Source organism: Oncorhynchus mykiss, chromosome 21 (assembly GCF_057628025.1).
Source record: "Oncorhynchus mykiss isolate SJ-2025 chromosome 21, ASM5762802v1, whole genome shotgun sequence".
NCBI lineage: Eukaryota > Metazoa > Chordata > Actinopteri > Salmoniformes > Salmonidae > Oncorhynchus > Oncorhynchus mykiss.
In genome coordinates, this window is record NC_143042.1 from 20691390 (window position 1) to 20718503 (window position 27114).

Below are 27114 nucleotides of genomic sequence, written 5' to 3' on the forward strand. Positions count from 1 at the left end.
ACCAAACTTATCTTAAAAAAAATAAAAACTCTGTAGCAAATTGACTTACAAAACCATGATGCATCTGCAAAAGGACTAAGTGTCCTATTTTAAATAAATGTAAAATTTTCGCCAGAATTTTGTACATTTTCACCCCAAATTCTCATTAGTGAAATGCGTCCGGGTTAAATTCTCAGGTCATTACAAAACGTTTTCTTCAGAAAACCTAACAAAATATGTTGCTGTACATGAATCATAAATGTGTCCATAAATCAGAAAAATTGTATACTAGTTGAAGTTTACATTACACTATAATATCCTTTACATACAAATACAGTGTCTGAGGACTTGTCTTATTACCAAATCAGCTAAAGAGCTCAAATTGGGAAGTCGGATTTAATTTGATAATAACTGTATAAAAAATGTCACTGTTATGTTTAACTCAGGCCTTGTCATTAGAGGAGCAATATTAACAAATATTAGAAATATAGATTTGTTTATAACTTTTTTTGACTTTTTGTGAAAAGGTTGGTCAAATGTATAATAGCTGATAAAAAAAGTAGAATAATTATGAAATAGATCTCATAATCTCAGTGATTCAAGAGGAAATTTTGGGGAAAATGTATTAAAATTAAAACATATTTTTTTCAAAAGTCCAATTAGTGAAAAATAAATATCAGAATTGGGCTGCCTGTTTAAAACACAGCTATAGTCACTCATCAACCAACCAATCAATGGGTCACCATCTCTTCAATGTGCCAGGGTATCGCTGGTCAGCTACCTACAGTGCCTTGCGAAAGTATTCGGCCCCTTGAACTTTGCGACCTTTTGCCACATTTCAGGCTTCAAACATAAATATATAAAACTGTATTTTTTTGTGAAGAATCAACAACAAGTGGAACACAATCATGAAGTGGAACGACATTTATTGGATATTTCAAACTTTTTTAACAAATCAAAAACTGAAAAATTGGGCGTGCAAAATTATTCAGCCCCCTTAAGTTAATACTTTGTAGCGCCACCTTTTGCTGCGATTACAGCTGTAAGTCGCTTGGGGTATGTCTCTATCAGTTTTGCACATCGAGAGACTGACATTTTTTCCCATTCCTCCTTGCAAAACAGCTCGAGCTCAGTGAGGTTGGATGGAGAGCATTTGTGAACAGCAGTTTTCAGTTCTTTCCACAGATTCTCGATTGGATTCAGGTCTGGATTTTGACTTGGCCATTCTAACACCTGGATATGTTTATTTTTGAACCATTCCATTGTAGATTTTGCTTTATGTTTTGGATCATTGTCTTGTTGGAAGACAAATCTCCGTCCCAGTCTCAGGTCTTTTGCAGACTCCATCAGGTTTTCTTCCAGAATGGTCCTATATTTGGCTCCATCCATCTTCCCATCAATTTTAACCATCTTCCCTGTCCCTGCTGAAGAAAAGCAGGCCCAAACCATGATGCTGCCACCACCATGTTTGACAGTGGGGATGGTGTGTTCAGCTGTGTTGCTTTTACGCCAAACATAACGTTTTGCATTGTTGCCAAAAAGTTCAATTTTGGTTTCATCTGACCAGAGCACCTTCTTCCACATGTTTGGTGTGTCTCCCAGGTGGCTTGTGGCAAACTTTAAACGACACTTTTTATGGATATCTTTAAGAAATGTCTTTCTTCTTGCCACTCTTCCATAAAGGCCAGATTTGTGCAATATACGACTGATTGTTGTCCTATGGACAGAGTCTCCCACCTCAGCTGTAGATCTCTGCAGTTCATCCAGAGTGATCATGGGCCTCTTGGCTGCATCTCTGATCAGTCTTCTCCTTGTATGAGCTGAAAGTTTAGAGGGACGGCCAGGTCTTGGTAGATTTGCAGTGGTCTGATACTCCTTCCATCTCAACATTATCGCTTGCACAGTGCTCCTTGGGATGTTTAAAGCTTGGGAAATCTTTTTGTATCCAAATCCAGCTTTAAACTTCTTCACAACAGTATCTCGGACCTGCCTGGTGTGTTCCTTGTTCTTCATGATGCTCTCTGGACCTCTGAGACTATCACAGTGCAGGTGCATTTATACGGAGACTTGATTACACACAGGTGGATTGTATTTATCATCATTAGTCATTTAGGTCAACATTGGATCATTCAGAGATCCTCACTGAACTTCTGGAGAGAGTTTGCTGCACTGAAAGTAAAGGGGCTGAATAATTTTGCACGCCCAATTTTTCAGTTTTTGATTTGTTAAAAAAGTTTGAAATATCCAATAAATGTCGTTCCACTTCTTGATTGTGTCCCACTTGTTGTTGATTCTTCACAAAAAAATACAGTTTTATATCTTTATGTTTGAAGCCTGAAATGTGGCAAAAGGTCGCAAAGTTCAAGGGGGCCGAATACTTTCGCAAGGCACTGTACATGTCTTTCACTGTCAGCTAATCACACAAACCATATCTCTTGAAATGCCAGAAAAACTCAAGCCTATCTGGATGAACTGAGTTAATATGGAGTCCTTCCCAGTGGATGGATAGCTTACTATGAGCCTACTATGATCTGAGGAAATAAATCACTAACCGCTGGCTCTGGCTGGGTCAACTTCACAACCTACACATGGGAGGTCTCTCCAACCCTGTTCCCGGAGAGCTACCGTCCTGTAGGTTCACTCCAACCCTAATCTAGCACACCTGATTCTAATAATTACCTAGTTGATAAGATGAATCAGGTAAGATACCACTGGTGTTGGAGTGAAAACCGACAGGAGGGTAGCTCTCCGGGAACAGGGTTGGAGAGCCCTACCTTAAAGTCGGATCCTATAAAGCAGAACTGGAGCACCCTCTACTGGTCAGATATGGGATATCTATGGTGTGCTAAGAGCGCTCCCAACCCTGCCCTCTTCTCTCCCGACCCCTAAGGTTTATACAGGCTCAGGTCAAGACCAGGTCCAGGTGTGTGTGTGTGTGTATATATATATATATATCTACATGTACATACAGTGATTGTAACCTACACACAGCAGTGTGATAGCATCAGTGCCTCCACAGATTTAGTGTCCACTGGCTCCACACCTCTGGCATCACGTTGGCTCCCATCCCTCCTTCTAGTGTCGGATTCCAACAATACTTTTGGTCCCGTAGATGTGAAGTCTCCCCTTCTTTCACCCCTTCCTCTCTCTGTTTCAGTTTTCCAGTCCAGCTCCTTTCTTCATCATCGTTAGCGGCGCTCCTTCATCCGCTAAGTCTCTCCTCTCGGGATGGAGGCTCCCAAGAACCGGGAGTGGGACGAGACTGGGGATCTGAGAGAGAGAGAGACAACAGCAGCTGTTAGAAGGCGCTCGGCAGTCAATTAGAGGCAGTTTAAACACCGTTCCTATTCTCTCTCCTCTGCTCTGCTGGAACATCACTACCCCAAGGACCAGCCTCCTGCCAGACATAAACACCCTAACACTTTAATCAGGTGTCTGTCTGGACCTGGATGACAAAACACACACACACACTAATCAACTGTCTGTCTGGACACTGTCACAGACACAGACACTTTAATCAGTTGTCTGCACTCGCTCCCTTTCATTGAAACCTACAGTCGTCCAGGGGAGAAAACAAGTTCGACTCTCTGGAGGAGAAGCGACACCTGAATCAGCCTGTGTGTGTGTGTCGTAGCAGACTAAGACCAAAGGGTTTCAATGATGTGTGTGTGTTAAAAGAGAATGCTCTTCCCCTCTCTGTGGTCTCTTGACACCCCACAGTGACTAACACTGTGCATAGAGCCACACACACACACACACACACACACACACACACACACACACACACACACACACACACACACACACACACACACACACACACACACACACACACACACACACACACACACACACACACACACACCATAGTGGTGGGGTTAGTTTAATCACAGCTAAAGAGGTTAGTCCTGAGCGGAGACAGACAGACCACACAGAGCCCAGGGAGAGGAGTAAACCTGGAGGAGGAGGGGATTCAGCCTTATTTCCGGGCCTGGCAACAGGATCCATATTTTATTAGCCAGAGTTAGCGAACAGAGAATGAAGTTTGAGGACATCTAAACTGAGAAAACATTGTGATATACGATGGTATCGTATTTCGCTTTAATTGCCACGTCCTCCTCTCTTAATATTGTTGGTTGAATCGCTCATAAAACTGTGATTGAGAATAGCCTTTGCCTATAGACTCCCACTTTCATTCTTGTTCTTTTTGAAAGCGGCAACTTTAATTAACCTTTAACTAACCTTCTTAGGCTATTAGAATGTTGGGGAAAATTGCCTACGGTTCATAACTTTAACTAGTAGGAGAATTGGCCACTTGGTTTTCGCGTCGGGGGGGATTTCTCTGCATCACACGGGATAATTTCTTTATTAATAAGCTTAAACTTGACTCAACTTGTCATTCAATTTTTCTATCGGCTATTGATATATGTTCTCCCTCATTATTACCCCGGCTACTTACGTTTGTAGGCTATTCAAACAACTTTAGGAGATGGAAGCGTAGCCAAGCCAAAAGTAATATATTCATAGCCTATCGAAATGGAGAGAGAAGGGAAAACAGCCCCCAGAAATGTAAAATAGAGACAGATAAGGATTAGCCGTTATAGAATGTGTACAACACGTTAAGAACACCGGCTCTTTCCATGACAGACTGGCCAGGTGACTTCAATCAGTGTAGATTTTTAAGCCTCGAGACATGGATTGTGTACGTGTGCCATTCAGAGGGTGAATGGGCAAGACAAAATATTTAAGTGCCTTTGAACAGGATATGGTAGTATGTGCAAGGCACCTCGGTTTGTGTCAAGAACTGCAACGCTGCTGGGTTTTTCACACTCAGCAGTTTCCTGTGTGTGTCAAGAATGGTCCACCACCCAAAGGACATCCTGCCAACTTGACACAACTGTGGGAAGCATTGGAGTCGACATGGGCCAGCATCCCTGTGGAACGCACTTGTGGAGTCCATGCCCTGACGAATTGAGTCTGTTCTGAGGTAAAAATGAGAAACTCAATATTAAGAAGGTGTTCTAAATGTTTTGTACAATCAGTGTATGTATAAAATGAATAAGTTTAGGTCATAAGGTCCATACATCTGACAGAGGCAGAGAGAAATAAACACAATTTTCTGACTGGACATTTTGAGCTGCTTTGGTAGAATTCTCCACTCTACAACATATTGAACTAGGCTATAGCAGGAATAGGATATTAGCCGCAATGTCACTCGTGTGCTGCCCAGTCAAGTTCAAATAGGCTAAACCAAGTTCAAATAGGCTGTCAATCATCGCCAACAGACGATACTATCGTGATATCACCCAACCCTACTCTCCTGGCTCAATCTCTCTCTCAGTCCCCCCCTCCCTCTCCCTCTCATAACACCCCATTTCACGCGCCACTTCCTCTCTTTCTCCCTTTCTTACTACAATATATCAAACAAAGACAACCATATGTGTAGTGAGGCTCACCAGAGCATTGCCTTGGACCGAGTGCTGACCCCCTTAGCCCTGGCGCCGCTGGGCGGCGTGCTGACCGGTGGCGTGGCGTTCCGGTGGCTCCTCTTATGGGACTCCAGGTAGAGTTTCTTGGCGAAGGCCCGGCCGCACACGTCACACGAGTGGAGCGAGAAGTTCTTGGTGACACGCACCTCTGTGCTACTGCTGCTGCTCTCCTGGTGGGCGTCATGGCGACGTGTGTGGGGCGGCGTCGGGGCAGGGGTGTCGGGGTGTTGTTTGTCGTTCTTACGGGAGACAGATGACCCGGTTTGGGCCTCCTGCTGCCTCTCCTGTCTCTCCTGGTTGCGAGTGACCGGAGTGGAGGAGGAGAGGAGGTCCTGTTTGCGTGTGACTGGGTAGGAGGAGGAGTTGAGGAGCTCCTGTTTGCGTGTGACTGGGGGCGTAGGGGGAGAGGGGGCCGAGTGGCACCCGTTCACCTCCTCCTTGACTGTTGTTCCTCCTCTCTTGTTGTTGTTGGCATTGGGGGCAGAGTTGAGGACCACCTCAGCCGGCCGCTTGACCGCACGCGACTCCAGCTTGGGCACGATCTTGGCCAGGTAGCCCGTCGACTTCTTGTGCACCACCGTCACGTGGCGCAGGACGTCGCGCTTGCGCCGGGACTCGTAGCGGCAGAGCGGGCAGCGGTAGAACTTGATGAAGATGTCCGTGCCGTCCGTGTGCAGCTCGATGTGCTTGGTGAGGTTCTGGCGCGAGCTGAACTGACGTTTGCACAGCTTGCAGAACAGCTGCTTGAAGTCGAACCCCACCGAGAGCTTCTGAGGGGGTCTCCCAAGAGTCCCACTGCCACTACTAGTACCACCGGTGCTGTTGATAGAAGTGGAACGAGTTGATGTCTTGGGGCTGCTCCCACCCTCTTCCTCTTTGATCTTTTGACCTGACTTGGTTGCCACGGTGACGCCCTTCCTGTCCGTGTCCTTCCGGTCCGTGTCGCCAGGCGACGAGGCGGGGCTGGAGTCAGGGTCGTCCCAGGATTCAACCGCCTCCTCCTTCATGCTCAAGCTGTTGCTAGGGGTGCTGTCAGTGTTGGTGGCTGTTTTGCTGTTGTTGGTCACCGTGGATGTGGTTGCGGTCGTGGAGACGGAGCTAACGTTCTTGAGATTGTAGATCTTGTGGACGATGCGCATGTGTCTCTTTAACATGACCTGGGAGCTGTACTTTCTCTTGCAGAGCAGACAGCGGCAGGAGGCCAGGTTGTACAGGGCCGATGCCAGGAGAGAAGGGGCAGGGGGCACCGCGGTGGAGGCTTTGGGGGGCTGAGGGGTGGTAGCCCCCGAGGCTCCTCCGCTCTTCGGGGTGTGACCTCTCGCGGGGGAGGAGCTGGCGCTCTTGCGGGGTGGCGTGGCCTCCAGAGACAGCGGCTGGCCGGGGCGCGTGGCTATGTCCGGCGTGATGGTGTCCCGACGCAGGCCGCGGTGCACCTCGTCAAAATGGCGTCGCACGTTGGCCTTGGTGGCAAAGGACTTGAAGCAGACGGGGCAGGACTTGCCGCTGGGCGTGTGCAAGGGGCGAGACCGACCTTTGACCATGGAGAGGAGGCTGATGGGAACGGTTCGCGTCTCGGTGAACTTCCGGAGCTCCTCCAGCTTGGTCTGGTGCATCTTGCGACAGTGGCGGCGGATGCTGCGGCGAGAGTTGAAGTCCTTACCACACAGGCAGCACGAGATGGTAACGTCCTCCACCTAAGGAGAGAGAGACAGAGAGTATTATAGCGAGCATTAGTGCATGTGTGCCAGCGTGTGTCTGCTTGCGCGCTTTCTCCTGTATGTACCCACCCCGCTCGTAGACCCCTCCTCCTCGGGCTGCGCCACCTCCTCTCCTCCCTCCTCCTCCTCCTGGTCACTCCTCCTCCTCTCCTCCCCCTCTCCTGTCTGTCCATTCTCCGGCGTCCCTCCCTGCTCCCCCCAGGGCTCAGGGCTGTGTGTGTGGGTCCCTCCAGGGGTGTGTGGAGCCCGGGGGAAGTGGGCCAGCTCCTCCTCTGAGGACAGGAACTGGAACACAGCGTTATTGGAGGTCTGGATTGGCTCCAGGCGCATCACGTAGTCCGGCCGGTCCTTCCTGGGGTAGATGGCCTCCAGGAAGTCCTTCATGGCCCCGCTCTGCTTGTCACCATCGCCCGCTGGATCTAAGGGGTCAGGGACGAGGAAGAGAGAGGCGTTATAAAACGCCTTTCAAATCAGACACCAACATCCCGCTCCCAAATGTGATGCGTATTGAGCCTAGAGACGTAAACAACACTAAGAAGGAACATTCCCGGGAGAAGGAACATTTTCAAACTTGCCAAAGTGAGAAACAAAAACACTATTTTGTTTCGGTTTCCAAATATGACATGTAATGAGCACAGTGTGGCAACATCAACCACGTTTCAACCATATAATTAAATAGCAAATAAACGTAACTTTGTGGTTTCACAGACATGGTCTTATGATCCCTAGTTCAATACACAGATGAGAGAACAGAGGATTTCCTAGATGACTTGCCTTTCTAGATATTGACAGATATAGACAGAAGTCATAGAGAACTGAAGAGTCGTGGCTAATTAGGCTGGATCAAAGACAAGAGGCTGGAGCATGAAAGAGAATTCAGTTAGAGTAGAGAGAGAGAGAGAGAGAGAGAGGGGAGAGACAGCAGAGACATGGAGAGACAGAGACGTGGCGAGACAGAGACATGGAGAGACAGAGACAGAGACGTGGTGAGACCGAGACATGGAGAGACAAAGAGACAGAGACGTGGTGAGACAGAGACATGGAGAGACAAAGAGACAGAGACGTGGTGAGACAGAGACATGGAGAGACAGAGACGTGGTGAGACAGAGACATGGAGAGACAGAGACGTGGCGAGAGAGAGACATGGAGATACAGTGAGAGACAGAGACATGGAGAGACAGAGAGAGAGACAGAGAAAGAGAGAGTGAGTGTAGACCAATGAAGACCATGAGTGAGTGAGTGAGTGAGTGAGTGAGTGAGTGAGTGAGTGAGTGAGTGAGTGAGTGGGTGAGTGAGTGACAGAAAAAAAGAGACAAGAATAGGCATTAAGTGGGCAGAGAGAGAGACAAACATCGACAAAGAGGGAGAGCGACAGACAGAGAGAACAAGAGAGCCTTAGAGAGCCACGCACCGTCGGGCTTGGGCAGTCTGGTGAGGCAGTAGTACTCTTTGTGGGTGATGAGGTTGGGCAGGCCCCGGAACAAGCTGCGACATGTCTTACACTCAAAGATGGTGTCCACCTCATTCAGCAGCATGTGCTTCAGCTGGGCAGTACCTACACATAGACAACACCAGGGGGCAGTGTTAGTGATCACTGGCTGATACAGACAGGACAAATAGGACTGATCGATTATCAACTCCTAGAGCCTATAACCTTTTGTTGTTTTCAGATCGGAAGGAATATGATAGGTGTAATTAAATAGATTTGGTTTGGTGGAGGAGCGATCGTCACTTTTATTCAGACCAGCAAACATTGAAAGAGTCGAAGCTAAGTGTTGCACTTGAAATCGTGATTCACAACAAAATGTATGACTACGTCGTGATTCCTAATTAAAAAGACCTCCGTGCTGTCTGACTGGCAAGACTAGATGTTACCTGAACGGAAGACCTCTATGATCTGCTGGATGCCAGACTTGGAGGTCTGGAGCTGCTGCTGCAACAGAGGAGGGTCACCTGGCTCCACGCAGTACCCTGCAGAGGTCACACACTTCATTACAACACTTCAACTCTGCCCTCAGCCGTGTGTGTGTGTGTGTGTGTGTGTGTGTGTGTGTGTGTGTGTGTGTGTGTGTGTGGAGAGAGTGGCTATTTCCTATAGGAAGTGACTGGAATGGGTTTGCTGCCAGAGCCTGGGCATTTAAGAATAGAAGTGGTGGCAGCCCCTATACAATGACTGTGGTGTGAGCAACGTGTGAGTCAATGAGAGTCACAGTGTGTGTGCGTGTAGGCCCCTCCCCCGCCCCTCAGGGTGTGCTGGTTTAATCCAACCCCCTATACAGCCTGTGGTCAGATGGTGACCAATCAAGCGCGCAGACACAGCCAGCACCAAACACAGGAGAGTAATCATTACGCCCTTTCTGTTGCAAAATGTTTCTGAATTATTAAGTGATTAAAACTGTTTACATCATTTCTGAAAAACCTGGTACGGAATTACTGCAATTTAATTGGCTACAATGGGAAATCATCGAAGTCGCAAACTACAGTTGGGTCACCTGCTTACGGTCCTCCCTTCCACTGGCATACTGGTTTTCTTTCTCTTTCTGTCGTCTGGTGGTCAAGCAAGTGTGAAAACATTCTGGTCTCTCTCTCATTAATGTAATCTCTCCGAGACACCTACCCACGAGCCCCTTTCTGTCCGTTTACTGTAATCTCTCCGAGACACCTACCCACGAGCCCCTTTCTGTCCGTTTACTGTAATCTCTCCGAGACACCTACCCACGAGCCCCTTTCTGTCCGTTTACTGTAATCTCTCCGAGACACCTACCCACGAGCCCCTTTCTGTCCGTTTACTGTAATCTCTCCGAGACACCTACCCACAAGCCTCTTTCTGTCCGTTTACTGTATTCTCTCCGAGACACCTACCCACGAGCCCCTTTCTGTCCGTTTACTGTAATCTCTCCGAGACACCTACCCACGAGCCCCTTTCTGTCCGTTTACTGTAACCAGCATCCGGATGTCCAAAGACATTGAAAAGTATTTGACATTTGGTCAGTTCGCCCTGGGCTTGATTTCAGTGTGCACAGACATCGTTGTTTCATACATTCCGGACTGGCTTTAATTTCAACGTCCATTGATTTTTGGTCCGGTCCCGACCGGCCTTGATTCGGCCCATTAGAATTCAGTACAGTACACAGTAGACCACACTAGAGTTGAGTACACTAATATACTGTGCTGTACTATACGGTACTGAACTCTACTGTACTGTACTATACTCTACTGTACTGAAGTTTACTGTACTCTACTGTGTTGTACTTTGATGTCCAAACTTGTGAAAGATAGAGATGTCTATTGTTTCATATTTGGTCCGGTCCAACCTAATTTGATCTTGTTTGGGGCGGAGCTCATTAAAATAATTTGTTGTTTTATTAGGATCCTCATTAGCTGTTGCAAAAGCAGCAGCTTCTCTTCCTGGGGTCCAACACAAAACATGAAACATAATACAGAATGACATAATACAGAACATCATTAAACAAGAACAGCTCAAGGACAGAACTACATACATTTAATAATATCCAGTGTACCCAACTATAAAAAGTTTATACCTTTGTGTAACTAGGATACATCACCATGAAGAGAACAAAATTGTTATGCATAATTATGTGTAGTACAAATCCACTTCATTTACTGTAGTTCACTAACCAAAAGAGATTTCTTCAAAGTCACGGTGTCATGTCATAGCTGACACCTCATTCTTTCTGCAGATACCTCTCCTCAGCCACTCTCCTGTCATGACACTCTCCTCTGTCATGTCACTCTCCTCTCCTGTCATGTCACTCTCCTCTCCTGTCATGTCACTCTCCTCTCCTCTGTCATGTCACTCTCCTCTCCTCTGTCATGTCACTCTCCTCTCCTCTGTCATGTCACTCTCCTCTCCTGTCATGACACTCTCCTCTGTCATGTCACTCTCCTCTCCTGTCATGTCACTCTCCTCTGTCATGTCACTCTCCTCTCCTCTGTCATGTCACTCTCCTCTCCTCTGTCATGTCACTCTCCTCTCCTCTGTCATGTCACGTCACTCTCCTCTCCTCTGTCATGTCACGTCACTCTCCTCTCCTCTGTCATGTCACGTCACTCTCCTCTCCTCTGTCATGTCACGTCACTCTCCTCTCCTCTGTCACGTCACTCTCCTCTCCTCTGTCACATCACTCTCCTCTGTCATGTCACTCTCCTCTGTCATGTCACTCTCCTCTCCTCTGTCATGTCACTCTCCTCTCCTCTGTCATGTCACTCTCCTCTCCTATGTCATGTCACTCTCCTCTCCTCTGTCATGTCACTCTCCTCTCCTCTGTCATGTCACTCACCTCTCCTCTGTCATGTCACTCTCCTCTCCTCTGTCATGTCACTCTCCTCTCCTCTGTCATGTCACTCTCCTCTCCTCTGTCATGTCACTCTCCTCTCCTCTGTCATGTCACTCTCCTCTCCTCTGTCATGTCACTCTCCTCTGTCATGTCACTCTCCTCTCCTCTGTCATGTCACTCTCCTCTCCTCTCCTGTCATGTCACTCTCCTCTGTCATGTCACTCTTCTCTCCTCTGTCATGTCACTCTCCTCTCCTCTGTCATGTCACTCTCCTCTCCTGTCATGTCACTCTCCTCTCCTGTCATGTCACTCTCCTCTCCTCTGTCATGTCACTCTCCTCTCCTCTGTCATGTCACTCTCCTCTCCTCTCCTGTCATGTCACTCTCCTCTCCTCTGTCATGTCACTCTCCTCTCCTCTGTCATGTCACTCTCCTCTCCTCTGTCATGTCACTCTCCTCTCCTGTCATGTCACTCTCCTCTCCTGTCATGTCACTCTCCTCTCCTGTCATGTCACTCTCCTCTCCTCTGTCATGTCACTCTCCTCTCCTCTGTCAGGTCACTCTCCTCTCCTCTGTCATGTCACGTCACTCTCCTCTGTCATGTCACGTCACTCTCCTCTGTCATGTCACGTCACTCTCCTCTGTCATGTCACGTCACTCTCCTCTGTCATGCCACTCTCCTCTGTCATGCCACTCTCCTCTGTCATGCCACTCTCCTCTGTCATGCCACTCTCCTCTGTCATGCCACTCTCCTCTCCTCAGGCAGGACAGACTGACCAACAATGAATGAATATATATATATTTAATCTATATAGCACCTTTCACTAGTGCTCCGCAGTATGTTTTAAGGACTTCAATCAAACTAAGGATGGGTTGGTGTAGACAAGCGGGCAGTCTTACCTGGTGTCCTGGGGGCTGCGTCGGGGCCAGGGTTAAGGTCAGTCATTGGGTTAGGGCTGCTGGGCTGTGGCTCGTCTGTCTGGCAGCTCTGGTCTCTGGTAACATGGCTCTCAGGCTCAGGTTGGGGCTCGTCCTGGGGGATCTCCTCCATCTCCACCTCCATCCTGCTGGAACTCTGACAGACAGACAGACAGACAGAGAATGGTGAGGTTTACCTTTTAAACCTCACAGACACCCCTGGGCTATACGATGGTCAGGGAAACACTGAGACAGAGGGTATGGGGTGCGGAGTTGGGAAAAGAGGCACACGTAACTGCCAAAATAAAGGAAACACTTAAGTAAATGAGGGATACAAAGTATATGTGTAACACCGGCATCGCATCCCTCCAATAAAGATCCAGACATTTATAGAATCTATGCCAATGCGTATTAAAGCTGTTCTGGCAGCCCAACGCCCTAATAAGACACTTTATGTTGGTGTTTCCTTTATTTTGGCGGTTACCTGTACACCTACAGACACTCTATGACTAGCCTATGTAACACCAGCAAGTGTTATTGGAGAACCATACTTATATAGGAGAGCCACAGAAATACTGTATATGGCACTACGGAACTGCTTCTATAGCTGCATAATTGGTCTGAGTAAAAGATATCTAATGACTCATTATGCCAAGCACTATTTGATCAGCGGTGCTGTTGCTGATCTAGACACCTGCTGTGTCGTGTGGCATTGTTTGGCTGGGTCTGATAAGGGTGGGTGGTGTGGCATTGTTTGGCTGGGTCTGATAAGGGTGGGTGGTGGTTACACTACTGGCGGGGTAAGACTCTCGCCTGTCTGTCTCTCGGTTTCTCTCTCCAGGGTGATGGAGATGCTTCCCAGCACACCCAGCTAAGACACTTTCTCTCTCGCTCTCACACTAGGCTGTCGGAGATAAGGGACTCTTCTCTCTCTCTCCCTCCCTCCCTCCCTCCCTCGGAGGGGGGGGGGGGGTGCCTGAGCCATGGCTCCTCCTACCCTAACCACAGACATACACCTGACCAAACTAATGAGGATGGTCTCTGACGACCTCAGAGGAAATAAGAAATGGGGTTTTACTGTACCAATCAGTCTCTTGATGGTCCAGTGACAGATTGGCTTTCTGTATGTACAGTGCCTTCAGAAAGTATTGGCTCCCCTTGTGTTACAGCCTGAATTTTGAATTGAGACTATTGAAATTGTGTCACTGATACACACACACACAAACACACACACACAATACCCCATAATGTCAAAGTGGAATTTTGTTTTTAGAAATGTTTACAAAGTCATAAAAAAATGAAAAGCTGAAATGTCTTGAGTCAATAAGTATTCAACCCTTTTGTCATGGCAAGTCTAAATATGTTCAGAAGTCAAAATGTGCTCAACAAGTCACATAATAAGTTGCATGGACTCATTCTGTGTTCAATAATAGTGGTTAACATGATTTTTAAATGACTACCTCATCCTTTACAGATAAGTGTACGGTCCCTCGATGGAGCAGTGAATTTCAAGCACAGATATAACCACAAAGACCAGGGAGGTTTTCCAATGCCTCGCAAAGAAGGGCACCGATTGCTAGATGTGTCAAAATAAACAGATGCTGAATATAGTGAAATTATTCAATTAGGCTTTGAATGGTATACAGTGGCTTGGCATTTTTCCTATTTTGTTGCCTTACAACCTGGAATTAAAATAGATTTGGGGGGGGGGTTGTATCATTTGATTTAAACAACATGCCTACCACTTTGAAGATGCAAAATATGTTTTATTGTGAAACAGACAAGAAATAAGACAAAAAAACTCTAAACTTGAGCGTGCATAACTATTCACACCCCAAAGTCAATACTTTGTAGAGCCACATTTGCAGCAATAAAGTCTCCTGGGGTATGTCTCTATACGCTTGGCACATCTAGCCACTGGGATTTTTGCCCATTCTTCAAGGCAAAACTGCTCCAGCTCCTTCAAGTTGGATGGGTTCCGCTGGTGTACAGCAATCTTTAAGCCATACCACAGATTCTCAATTGGATTGAGGTCTGGGCTTTGACTAGGCCAATCCAATACATTTCAATGTTTCTCCTTAAACCACTCGAGTGTTGCTTTAGCAGTATGCTTAGGGGCATTGTCCTGCTGGAAGGTGAACCTTCGTCCCAGTCTCAAATCTCTGGAAGACTGAAACAGGTTTCCCCTCAAGAATTTCCCTGTGTTTAGCACCATCCATCATTCCTTCAATTTTGACCAGTTTCCAAGTCCCTGCCGACGAAATACATCCCAAAGCATGATGCTGCCATCACCATGTTTCACTGTGGGGATGGTGTTCTCAGGGTGATGCGAGGTGTTGGGTTTGCGCCAGACATAGCGTTTTCCTAGATGGCCAAAAAGCTCAATCTGACCAGAGTACGTTCTTCCATATGTTTGGGGAGTCTCCCACATGCCTTTTGGCGAACACCAAACGTGTTTGCTTATTTTTTTCTTTAAGCAATAGCTTTTTTTCTGGCCGCTCTTCTGTAAAGCCCAGCTCTGTGGAGTGTACGGCTTAAAGTGGTCCTACAGATACTTCAATGTCCGCTGTGGAGCTTTGCAGCTCCCCTTCAGGGTTATCTTTGGTCTCTTTGTTACCTCTCTGATTAATGCCCTCTTTGCCTGGTCCGTGAGTTTTTGTGGGCGGCCCTCTCTTGGCAGGTTTGTTCTGGTGCCATAATCTTTCAATTTTTTATAATGGATTTAATGGTGCTCTGTGGGATGTTCAAAGTTTGTGATATTTTTTTAGAACTCAACCCTGATCTGTACTTCTCCACAACTTTGTTCCTGGCCTGTTTGAAGAGCTCCTTGGTCTTCATGGTTCCCCTTGCTTCGTGGTGTTGCAGACTCTGGGGCCTTTCAGAACAGGTGTATATATACTGAGATCATGTGACACTTAAATAAAGTCCACCTGTGGGAAATCTAACTAATTATGTGACTTCCGGAGGTAATTGGGTGCACCAGATCTTATTTAGGGGCTTCATAGCAAAGGGGGCAAATACATATGCACACACCACTTTTCAGTTTTGAATGTTTTAAAACAAGTTTTTTTTTCTCGCTTCACCAATTTGGAATATTTAGTGTATGTCCATTACATGAAATCTAAATAAAAATCTATTTAAATTACAGGTTGTAATGCAACAAAATAGCAAAAATACCAAGGGGGGTGAATACTTTTGCAAGGCACTGTATAAATACACCCAGTTACTACAAAGATAAAGGCATCCTTCCTAACTCAGTTGCCTGAGAGGATTTCACCATGAGGCTGATGGTGATTTTAAAACAGTTTAATGGTTGTGATTTGAGAGAACTGAGGATGGATCAACAACATTGTAGTTACTCCACAAGGAAGCCTGTACAGAATACAAAATATTCCAAAACCTGTATCCTATTTGCATCAAGGCACTAAAGTTATACTGCAAAAAATGTGGCAATGAAATTAACTTATTGTTAAGCGTTATGTTTGGGGGAAATCCAACACACCACATCACTGAGTACCACTCTTCATATTTTCAAGGATGGTGCTTGTCATTGGCAAAGACTAGGTTAAAAAGAAACGGAATACAGCTAGGCACGGGAAAAATCCTAGAGGAAAATCTGCTTCGGTCTGCTTTCCACCAGACATAGGGAGACGAATGAACCTTTCAGAAGGGCAATAATCTAAAACAGGCCAAATCTACACCAGAGTTGCTTACCAAGATGCTCATGAGTGGCTTAGTTACAGTTTTCAATTCAAATCAACTGTCACGTCCTGACCTTAGTTCCTTTTTTTATGTCTCTATTTTAGGTTGGTCAGGGCGTGAGTTGGGGTGGGCATTCTATGTTTTGTTCTGTGTTTGTATTTCTATGTGTTTGGCCTGGAATGGTTCCCAATCAGAGGCAGCTGTCAATCGTTGTCTCTGATTGAGAACCATACTTAGGCAGCCTGGTTTCACCCTTGAGTTGTGGGTAGTTGTTTTCTGTCTTTGTGTGTCTGCACCAGGCAGAACTGTTTTGGTTTTTCCCGCTTTGTTGTTTTAGTGTTCAGTTTCTTTATTAAATTTACCATGAACACGTACCACGCTGCACCTTGGTGCTCTTCACCTTCTTCCACCTACGAATATCGTTACATCAACTTGAAAATCTATGGCAAGACTTGACAATGGTGGTCTAGCAATGATCAACAACTAACTTGATAGAGCTTGAATAATGTAAAAAAATAGTCAAATGGGAAAATACTATACAATTCAGCTGTGCAAAACTCTTAGAGATCCTAAAAGACTCACAGCTGTAATTACTGCCAAAGGTGTTTATAACATATATTGACTCAGGGGGTTGAATACTTATCTATTAATGTTATATTAGTGTTTCATTTTTAATAAATGTTTTAATTTTTCGACCACTTTGACATGAGTATTTTGTGTAGACCGTTGACCAAAACAAATGACAATTAAATCCATGTTAATCCCACTTCGTAACAACAAAGTGTAGGAAAAAGTAAAGGGGGGTGTGAATACTTCCTGAAGGCACTGTAAGTCTGAGGAGAGACCTGCCTGAGGAGACACCTGCCTGACTGTCAGCACACTTCCAAGTCTTCATGTAAACTCGGCAAAAAAAGAAACGTCCCCTTTTCACGACCCTGTCTTTCAAGGATAAATCATAAAAATCTTCATTGTAAAACCATAAACAATTAATGAACATGCACATGTGGAACTGTCGTCAAGACACTAACAGGTTACAGACGGTAGGCAATTAAGGTCACAGTTATGAAAACCTAGGACACTAAAGAGGCCTTTCTACGGACTCTGAAAAACACCAAAAGAAAGATGCCCAGGGTCCCTGCTCATGTGCCTGAACGTGCCTTAGGCATGAGGACTGCAGATGTGACCAGGGCAATTAATTGTAATGTCCGTACTGTGAGACGCCTAAGACAGCGCTACGGGGAGACAGGGTAGACAGCTGATCGTCCTTGCAGTGGCAGACCACGTGTAACAACACCTGCACAGGATCGGTACATCCGAACATCACACCTGCGGGACAGGTACAGGATGGCAACAACAACTGCCCGAGTTACACCAGGAACGCACAATCCCTCCATCAGTGCTCATACTGTTTGCAATAGGCTGAGAGAGGCTGGACTGAGGGCTTGTAGGTCTGTTGTAAGGCAGGTCCTCACCAGACAAACCCACCGTCACTGGACAAAACAGGACTGGCAAAAAGTGCTCTTCACTGACGAGTCGCGGTTTTGTCTGACCAGGGGTGATGGTCGGATTCACGTTTATCATCGAAGGAATGAGCGTTACACCGAGGCCTGTACTCTGGAGGGGGATCGATTTGGAGGTGGAGGGTCCGTCATGGTCTGGGGCAGTGTGTCACAGCATCATCGAACTGAGCTTGTTGTCATTGCAGGCAATCTCAACGCTGTGCGTTACAGGGAAGACATCCTCCTCCCTCATGTGGTACCCTTCCTGCAGGTTCATCCTGACATGACCCTCCAGCATGAAAATGCCACCATCCATACTGATTGTTCTGTGAGTGATTTCCTGCAAGACAGGAATGTCAGAGTTCTGGCATGGCCAGCAAAGAGCCCGGATCTCAGTCCCATTGAGCATGTCTGGGACCTGTTGGATCAGAGGGTGAGGGCTAGGGCCATTCCCCTCAGAAATGCCCGGGAACTGGCAGGTGCCTTGGTGGAAGAGTGGGGTAACATCTCACAGCAAGAACTGGCAAATCTGGTGCAGTCCATGAGGAGATGCACTGCAGTTCTTAATGCAGCTGGTGGCCACACCAGATACTGACTGTTACTTTTGACACCCCCCCCCCCCCCCCCCCTTTGTTCAGGGACACATTTTCCATTTCTGTTAGTCACATGTCTGTGGAACTTGTTCAGTTTATGTCTCAGATGTTGAATCTTGTTATGTTCATACAAATATTTACACACGTGACAGTGAGAGGACATTTCTTTTTTTTTCTGAGTTAATTATTCAAAGAAAAGAGTATGTGTGTGCCTCTATCAGAGACTGCTCAACCCATATACCCACCCACACATTATATGTTCAATGCACTGTGAAGTTGATTTACGGTACTGTCTCTGACTGTACCACGTATTGGTCACCAGATGGTGACAAAGTCCATGTTTTGGAAGTCATCAAAGAAGATGCCACAGTAACTATTCTATTCTAGCACTACTGCCTGAAGAGTCAAACCCTACTGTCGTGAGTCTGGTTCCTCTCAAAGTTTCTTCCTTCCAGGTAGTTTTCCCTGGTCACTGTGCTAGTGCTTTGCTGACTCACTTTAGGTTACTGTAAGGCACTTTGCAAATGTTTTGGTTAAGTCGCTGTACCTGTCCTCAACTTGCACAGACAAGATCAAAACTCGTTTTCAGATTTCTATTCTTCCAAACCTAGCCTAGTTCAATAGGGAGGAAGATGGTCATCGCCGTTTCAGAGCGGGGAGAAATAAAAGAGCACGTTCAATGAAGAGTTCAGTGGTAATGCTCTCTGAGTGCATGTTGTGAGGCTCAATCAGAAAACGTGCAGCTATCATCAGAGAGGGGACCTGATGATGAAGACTTGGTAACACGTTCAAGTGTTTCCATGGAGACAGAGACAGAAGTAGTTGTTCCATCTCAGGTAATATGAGTATTTATCAGTGGGCCTGTGGAGACATACACTGCTACCGGAACAAACTCACAAGAGAGTCATTTAAAGGGTAAATCTGTGATTGCTACGTCAATTTTTATTTGTTTTTTAAACTTTTAAATTCATGACATGCAACCGTCCCATTGATTCTTGAAGAATATAACTCAAAAATGCCACATAAGTTAGCCAAATTGTCTTACCCCATCAGAACCCAAAATATAAGCTTGTTTTACTCCTTTGCTAGTAAACAATGATTTGTAGACAAACACTGTATTGCCTCAAAACATGTTTAAAACATTTTAAAATTATGTTCTCGTGGATGGTCAATCCTTGCACCCATAGCTCTGTTTGTGATTTTAAGAGTGGTTCTCCACCCCCATCCCTAAGCTCTTTACCAAATCAGTGGCGGGGGTCATTGATTTGTCATTATTTGAACTGCAGATTGCCCCTTTAACATTGCTTAATAAAACTGTACACTGCTGTCAAAGTACTGAACTCACACCTGCACAAGACTCCTGCTAGGCAGTAGGAAGTGGAAATAATTGAATGAAGAAATGACGGAAAAGTTCACAGCAATTATTTCTGTGTGTGTAAAGGGATGAGTTTATAAGTGCTGGAATAAAGACGGGATGCTTCTGTTCACGTTGCAACCCGTGTGAGACACTATAACCTCACATGGAGACTGGCTGCTGCCCCAATAAACACACCCTCTAGACAGACCACCAGCACACCATAACCTCACATGGAGACTGGCTGCTGCCCCCATAAACACACCCACTAGACTAGACAGACCACCAGCACACCATAACCTCACATGGAGACTGGCTGCTGCCCCAATAAACACACTCTCTAGACAGACCACCAGCACACCATAACCTCACATGGAGACTGGCTGCTGCCCCCATAAACACACCCACTAGACTAGACAGACCACCAGCACACCATAACCTCACATGGAGACTGGCTGCTGCCCCAATAAACACACCCTCTAGACAGACCACCAGCACACCATAACCTCACATGGAGACTGGCTGCTGCCCCCATAAACACACCCTCTAGACAGACCACCAGCACACCATAACCTCACATGGAGACTGGCTGCTGCCCCAATAAACACACCCTCTAGACAGACCACCAGCACACCATAACCTCACATGGAGACTGGCTGCTGCCCCAATAAACACACCCTCTAGACAGACCACCAGCACACCATAACCTCACATGGAGACTGGCTGCTGCCCCCATAAACACACCCACTAGACTAGGCAGACCACCAGCACACCATAACCTCACATGGAGACGGGCTGCTGCCCCCATTAACACACCCACTAGACTAGACAGACCACCAGCACACCATAATCTCACATGGAGACTGGCTGCTGCCCCCATAAACACACCCACTAGACTAGACAGACCACCAGCACACCATAACCTCACATGGAGACTGGCTGCTGCCCCCATAAACACACCCACTAGACTAGACAGACCACCAGCACACCATAACCTCACATGGAGACGGGCTGCTGCCCCCATTAACACACCCACTAGACTAGACAGACCACCAGCACACCATAATCTCACATGGAGACTGGCTGCTGCCCCCATAAACACACCCACTAGACTAGACAGACCACCAGCACACCATAACCTCACATGGAGACTGGCTGCTGCCCCCATAAACACACCCACTAGACTAGACAGACCACCAGCACACCATAACCTCACATGGAGACTGGCTGCTGCCCCCATAAACACACCCTCTAGACTAGACAGACCACCAGCACACCATAACCTCACATGGAGACTGGCTGCTGCCCCCATAAACACACCCACTAGACTAGACAGACCACCAAGCACACCATAACCTCACATGGAGACTGGCTGCTGCCCCCATAAACACACCCACTAGACTAGACAGACCACCAGCACACCATAACCTCACATGGAGACAGGCTGCTGCCCCCATAAACACACCCACTAGACTAGACAGACCACCAGCACACCATAACATCACATGGAGACTGGCTGCTGCCCCCATAAACACACCCACTAGACTAGACAGACCACCAGCACACCATAATGCAAGTCTGTCCTTATAGTGAGTGATTGTCAACTTTATCAATCTAAATCCTGTCTAACAATAACAATAGGCTGGGCTTGGATGTTTTACATTCAGTTATGCAACCCTCTCCTGGTCATTTTAATTCATCTGAAGAAGAATTAGACCAAAAATATACATAACAATGGCATGCTTTCTTTTGCCATCGGCTAGTCTCCTTAAAATGGGCTAGAAATCAGTTTCTAAAGAGGGCACTGTTTAGGCCTATACTTTCAAATCATAACCCAATATAACCAAAATATATCCCTCATCTCCACAAGCTAAACACTGTCAAATTAAAATGCATTCAGATGATTTTCATTTGTCAATGAGAAAAAAACTTAAATACTACTTCTTGTTTGAAAGCAGAAAATGACCCTAGACAAGTGTAACTAACATGCGCAGTGCCCAACGGGGCGCAATAACAAAACCAAACGTTCAGTTGGGTAATACACCCCACTCGGGATGAAACCAGAAATGGTATGTTTCCCCCGCTTTAATCTGAAAGGATGCTTTATTTTTATGATTCATTATCGAGTATTTATTGTGTGCGCTATTCGTAAGAGCTTTACGGTCGAACAAAATGTACGTTTACCATACAGTGGAAATAAATATATCCATATTTTGAGAAGTCGCGAGATATCGACACCAGAGGCTCCACAATGGCCACAATGTGTCTTGTCAAACATGAAGGACGAAGTGAACTGCTCTCACTGATTAGCAAAAGTCCATGTGAGCCAGCCAGCCACCATCCCCTTACGCATTCCACGCAATGAGGAAGAGATGTTGCGAATCCGTGAAAGAAAATACCACAATACGATGCCTACACTGTTCCATAACATCTCCAACTCGTCTCCACTAGCGAGTGCGCATTGATTGTTAGCGTTTTGGTGTACAGTTATCTTTCAACGGGTAGCAGTCTCCATTAGCAACTCCATATCCCATGGGCGTGCGAGGGCCGCGGGCTGTGACGCAAATGCCACTGGTGATTTGCAAATTTGACAGATCTAATTCAATGTGGCTGGATGACTATTCACCCCGCATTTAAAACTATAACATTCCCCTCCGTGCAGGGAGATGTGGCGATGCCAGTAGCCACTAGCCAGCATATTATGTTAGGATTCGTTGCATAACTCGCCAGCCCAACTTCATAAATTGTGCAACGAGAGAGAACGGGTGCAGTAGCCAGTGTGGAAATGGTTACGTTTTGAATATGATGGCCCAATCAACACAATACGCGAAATGACACAGCGACTTATAGTGACTTCGCTAAACATGGATCAATGGTAGCCAGCACTTGGCTACGTTCTGCTAGGACGCATGCAGCTGACGATAGAGGAGGGCAGGGCAGCCAGCGAGCGAGTGGAACTTGGGACTGCATTCATACATAGACCATACGAGCGCCCGGATAAAGGGCTGCATGAATACTGTATTGTGTGCTCTTTTCTCCAAGTCCCCAAGTATTTACAAAAGGTTCGCCCAAAAATATTGTGGCGAAACACAGGTGGTTTCAGCAGCTGTCGATACATATGGAAAACTATTCAAGCCAACAAACATTTTTTAAACGTCTACTACCTAAAAATGTAAAGATAGACCTACCTACATCAACAGTGTGATTTAGTAGATCATACATAAACTCAGCAAAAAAAGAAACGTCAACTGCGTTCATTTTAAGCAAACTTAACATGTGTAAATATTTGTATGAACATAAGATTCAACAACAGACATAAACTGAACAAGTTCCACAGACATGTGACTAACAGAAATTGAATAATGTGTCCCTGAACAAAGGGGGGAGGGCCAAAGTCAAAAGTAACAGTCATTATCTGGTGTGGCCACCAGCTGCATTAAGAACTGCAGTGCATCTCCTCATGGACTGTACCAGATTTGCCAGTTCTTGCTGTGAGATGTTACCCCACTCTTCCACCAAGGCACCTGCAAGTTCCCGGGCATTTCTGAGGGGAATGGTCCTAGCCCTCACCCTCTGATCCAACAGGTCCCAGACGTGCTCAATGGGATTGAGATCCGGGCTCTTCGCTGGCCATGGCAGAACACTGACATTCCTGTCTTGCAGGAAATCACTCACAGAACAAGCAGTATGGGTGGTGGCATTGTCATGCTGGAGGGTCATGTCAGTATGAGCCTCCAGGAAGGGTACCACATGAGGGAGGAGGATGTCTTCCCTGTAACGCAAGCTCAGTCCGATGATGCTGTGACACACTGCCCCAGACCATGACGGACCCTCCACCTTCAAATCGATCCCGCTCCAGAGTACAGGCCTCGGTGTAATGCTCATTCCTTCCGACGATAAACGCAAATCTGACCCCACCCCTCAAAACCACAACTCGTCAGTGAAGAGCACTTTTTGCCAGTCCTGTCTGGTCCAGCGACGGTGGGTTTGTGCCCATAGGCGACGTTGTTGCCGGTGATGTCTGATAAGGACCTGCAGGCCCTCAGTCCAGCCTCTCTCAGCCTATTGCGGACAGTCTGAGCACTGATGGAGGGATTGTGCGTTCCTGGTGTAACTCGGCAGTTGTTGTTGCCATCCTGTACCTGTCCTGCAGGTGTGATGTTCGGATGTACCGATCCTGTGCAGGTGTTGTTACACATGGTCTGCCACTGCGAGGACGATCAGCTGTCCATCCTGTCTCCCTGTATCGCTGTCTTAGGCTTCTCACAGTACGGACATTACAATTTATTGCCCTGGCCACATCTGCAGCCCTCATGCCTCAGGCACGTTCACGCAGATGATTAGCGACCCTGGGCATCTTTCTTTTGGTGTTTTTCAGGGTCAGTAGAAAGGCCTCTTTAGTGTCCTAAGTTTTCATAACTGTGACTTTAATTGCCTACCGTCTGTAAGCTGTTAGTGTATTAACGACAGTTCCACAGGTGCATGTTCATTCATTGTTTATGGTTCATTGAACAAGCATTGGAAACAGTGTTAAAACCCTTTACAATGAAGATCTGTGAAGTTATTTGGATTTTTACAAATTAGCTTTGAAAGACAGGGTCCTGAAAAGGGGACGTTTCTTTTTTTGCTGAGTTCATATGGGACATGTTTCTTCATTTGTAGCATTGTGTGGCGATTTCCATCTATCCACTTTGCAGAGATCAGCACAGAAGGGCCACCAGCAAAGGAATGGTCAGCTGGTATTTGCCTCACCACTTTTGATTTGGTTTAATACAAAATATTGAACCAAAAACATTGAAAACATGGGACAAAGTAGCCTACTGTTGTTTAGACTGATTTGCCTCATGATTTGTCAATTTGTGCACAATTCATTGGTGCTTCAGTCTGATCAACGGTAGCCTACCCACTGGGCACACAATGGTTGAATAAACGTTGTTTCCGCGTAATTCGAGTGAAATTACGTGGAATCAACATGGAATAGACGTTGAAATGACGTCTGTGCCCCGTGGGTACAGCTAACAACCACCACTACAGCACAAATGTGGTTTATATTCAAACTTTGGCTGGTTAGGCTACCTAGACATTTTTAATTCAAAATGATTGATTGGAATGAATCATCAACACAATAGTGATGACATACTGATGATTAACTCTTCAATTACAAAAGCAAAGGCCTTACATGATGCAACCCGGAATAAAGCAAGCTCAGCCCTGTTAGTTTTATTGTCCAATTGCAATTGTTGTCTCTTTGCCTGTGTAAAGGACTTCCCATTCGTTTATTTAAAAATATATAATGAATATGAACAAGTACAAGGTTGCTGCACTTTGACAGGGTTTCAATGGTTTCGTCCTCCCTAGGGCCCTGAGTAAAAAACAAAAACAACATATGACCGGATTAGAAACAAATCTGGTCCCATCATAGCCCGTATAAAACTGTTTTATATTTGATTTATTACTATGTCCTACCCTACAACTTGGACTGGAGTTTTACCTAGTTAGGTTTGCTTACCAGATCAGGAGAAACTCTGTGCTCCTCACTCTGGGGCAGCACATTGCCTAGTGGTTAGAGCATTGGACCAGTAACTGAAAGGTCGCTGGTTTGAATACCCAAGCCGACAAGGTGAAAAATCGATGTGCCCTTGAGCTCCAGGGGTGCTGTACTACTATGGCTGACCCTGTAAAACAACACATTTCACAGCACCTATCTAGTGTATGTGACAATACAACTTTTTTTTGGGGGGGGGGGGGGGACATATCCTATATATCCTATCCTCCTCCCGAGGGGACGATAGGCCTAGAGATATATCTAAAAATGTCAACTTAGTATCTCAAAATGTTGATTTATGTAGGCCCATCTCAACATTTCGACTTAGTATCTGAACATTTTGAGATAGTATCAACATTTTTTTTTACTTAGATAGCTGGATTTTGAGATAGTAGGCCTGTTGACATTGTGTCAATGGGCTTCCATAGATATGAGCAAAGCAGCACATCGTTGCGTAGCACTGGACTTCCCCAGTTTTGTGCTAACTACGTGATTGTCCAAAAGACCATTTGATTCAGTCTGTCCTCATTGGCAATCTGGGAGCCAGGACGCAGGGCAGTTTGCCGTTCTCATGGCACGATTTGCATTGCCCCATTATCCCCGAAAATCTCCTTTACACGGTTATATTGTCAGCCTCAAAACGCCAGTATTTTGAGCAACAAAAGACCAGCTTAACTTGATCAAAGCAGAAGCCAAGTACAAAATGCACCTTTCAAGCCGTAAAAGAGAGGCCCCTTCTACATATTGCAGCATGGCAGGGGAGTGCGGCGTAAAAACGGGCTAACCCAGACAAAATAAATACAAAGAGAACGTACAACACTCACATAAACACATCCATCACCATCTGAGGGAAATCCCTAAACCACTCTCAGATATTTGGCTTTGTAAAGACTCTCCCGAGGGGACGATATTACGAATGTAAAACCCTGCGCTTTGCGGCTCTGTGCCACCTTTTCCAAGAAGCAGCTTGGCGCACAGACCGGTGACCCTTCCGGCTTTGCGCGTCTTTATAACGACTAGATTTTACCAACAAATCTAATTTTAACAATGAAATATGAATAAATACATCTAGTTGTAACTATCATCGTATTTGAGTTCCTGGAAATATTATTTAAGGGCGAGTTTGAGTCGCCGAAACCAATTCCTCTCCCCTCCATGGACAGGCAGAACAAGAGAAGGATGACGCCATTTTCTGCAAAAACAACCACGTTCGGGGAGCCAAGGCGAGGGCTTTTACGCTTCCATAACGCGTTCCAGGTCTTCGATCAGACATTTAGGGCGAATATAAATGTGTTAAGAATAGTTCTTACCTGTATAAGTCTTAACCTGACGATGGAATCCGGTTTCGCGGAGTAAAACTACGGGCTTGGGCCGGGGAGCTACTTCGAGTCCGCGTCCCTGTCTGTAGCTAGCCGGAGATTGTTTATTACGCCTCTCAGCGCTCGTCTCTCGCACTGAACAGTTCCTACAGCAGCTGCCTTTGTGCACTCAGAGGGGACCTTTCAGCTAAAGGCGGCCGCTGCGCAAAGGTGCAGCACTTCTACTTGTCTTTATAAATGCCAGTGTCGTTGGCACTTTGGGGGGTAGGAGAGGAATAGTTGACCCCCCGTGATCGAGGAACACTGTTGCCAAATTCAGGCCGTTTAGTGCTCCATTTACTAAGCGCGCGCACAGGCTTTCCAGAATCCAGGACACACAAATTAAACCGAAACGTTAGCTCGTTTTGTTCTCTTCTGCGCATACTTATCGTGTATAAAAGTGCATTATTCCTTGGGAGAAGTCGTAAAACGCTAATGCAGAATGTAAAGAATAATCTGGCGATTTGGAACTGTTGGAAATGTTGCACAATGGCCATTTATAATTTCTGTGTTGGAGTTGATTTAATAATAGGCCAAACACAACAATGCCAACATTTTGGGAAAAAATACATTTATTTAAATAAATCTAAATTATTTATCTTGCCACAAAATCGCAACCTGCAATTGTTCACCTGCGGGTTGAAGTGGACGAGTAGCCTATC

The 27114-nt window shown here is 46.1% G+C and overlaps 1 protein-coding gene across 2 annotated transcripts; it reads right to left on the reverse strand.

Moving 5' to 3' along the window:
• Positions 1 to 889: 889 nt before the first annotated feature.
• Positions 890 to 26619, reverse strand: LOC110500205 (zinc finger protein 800). 2 transcript variants are annotated; one of them, XM_036957583.2, is made up of 7 exons: positions 26405 to 26619; positions 12384 to 12558; positions 9062 to 9157; positions 8598 to 8741; positions 7256 to 7605; positions 5436 to 7162; positions 890 to 3249 (listed from the first exon to the last, which is right to left on the reverse strand). In XM_036957583.2, coding segments are annotated over exons 2-7 (2481 nt in total). In that variant the 5' UTR covers positions 12547 to 12558; positions 26405 to 26619; the 3' UTR covers positions 890 to 3248. The 2 variants fall into 2 exon arrangements, with proteins under 2 accessions (XP_036813478.1, XP_090070301.1); XM_090214175.1 differs by lacking the exon at positions 890 to 3249 and having other exon boundaries at positions 5432 to 7162.
• Between the last annotated feature and the right edge of the window lie 495 nt (positions 26620 to 27114).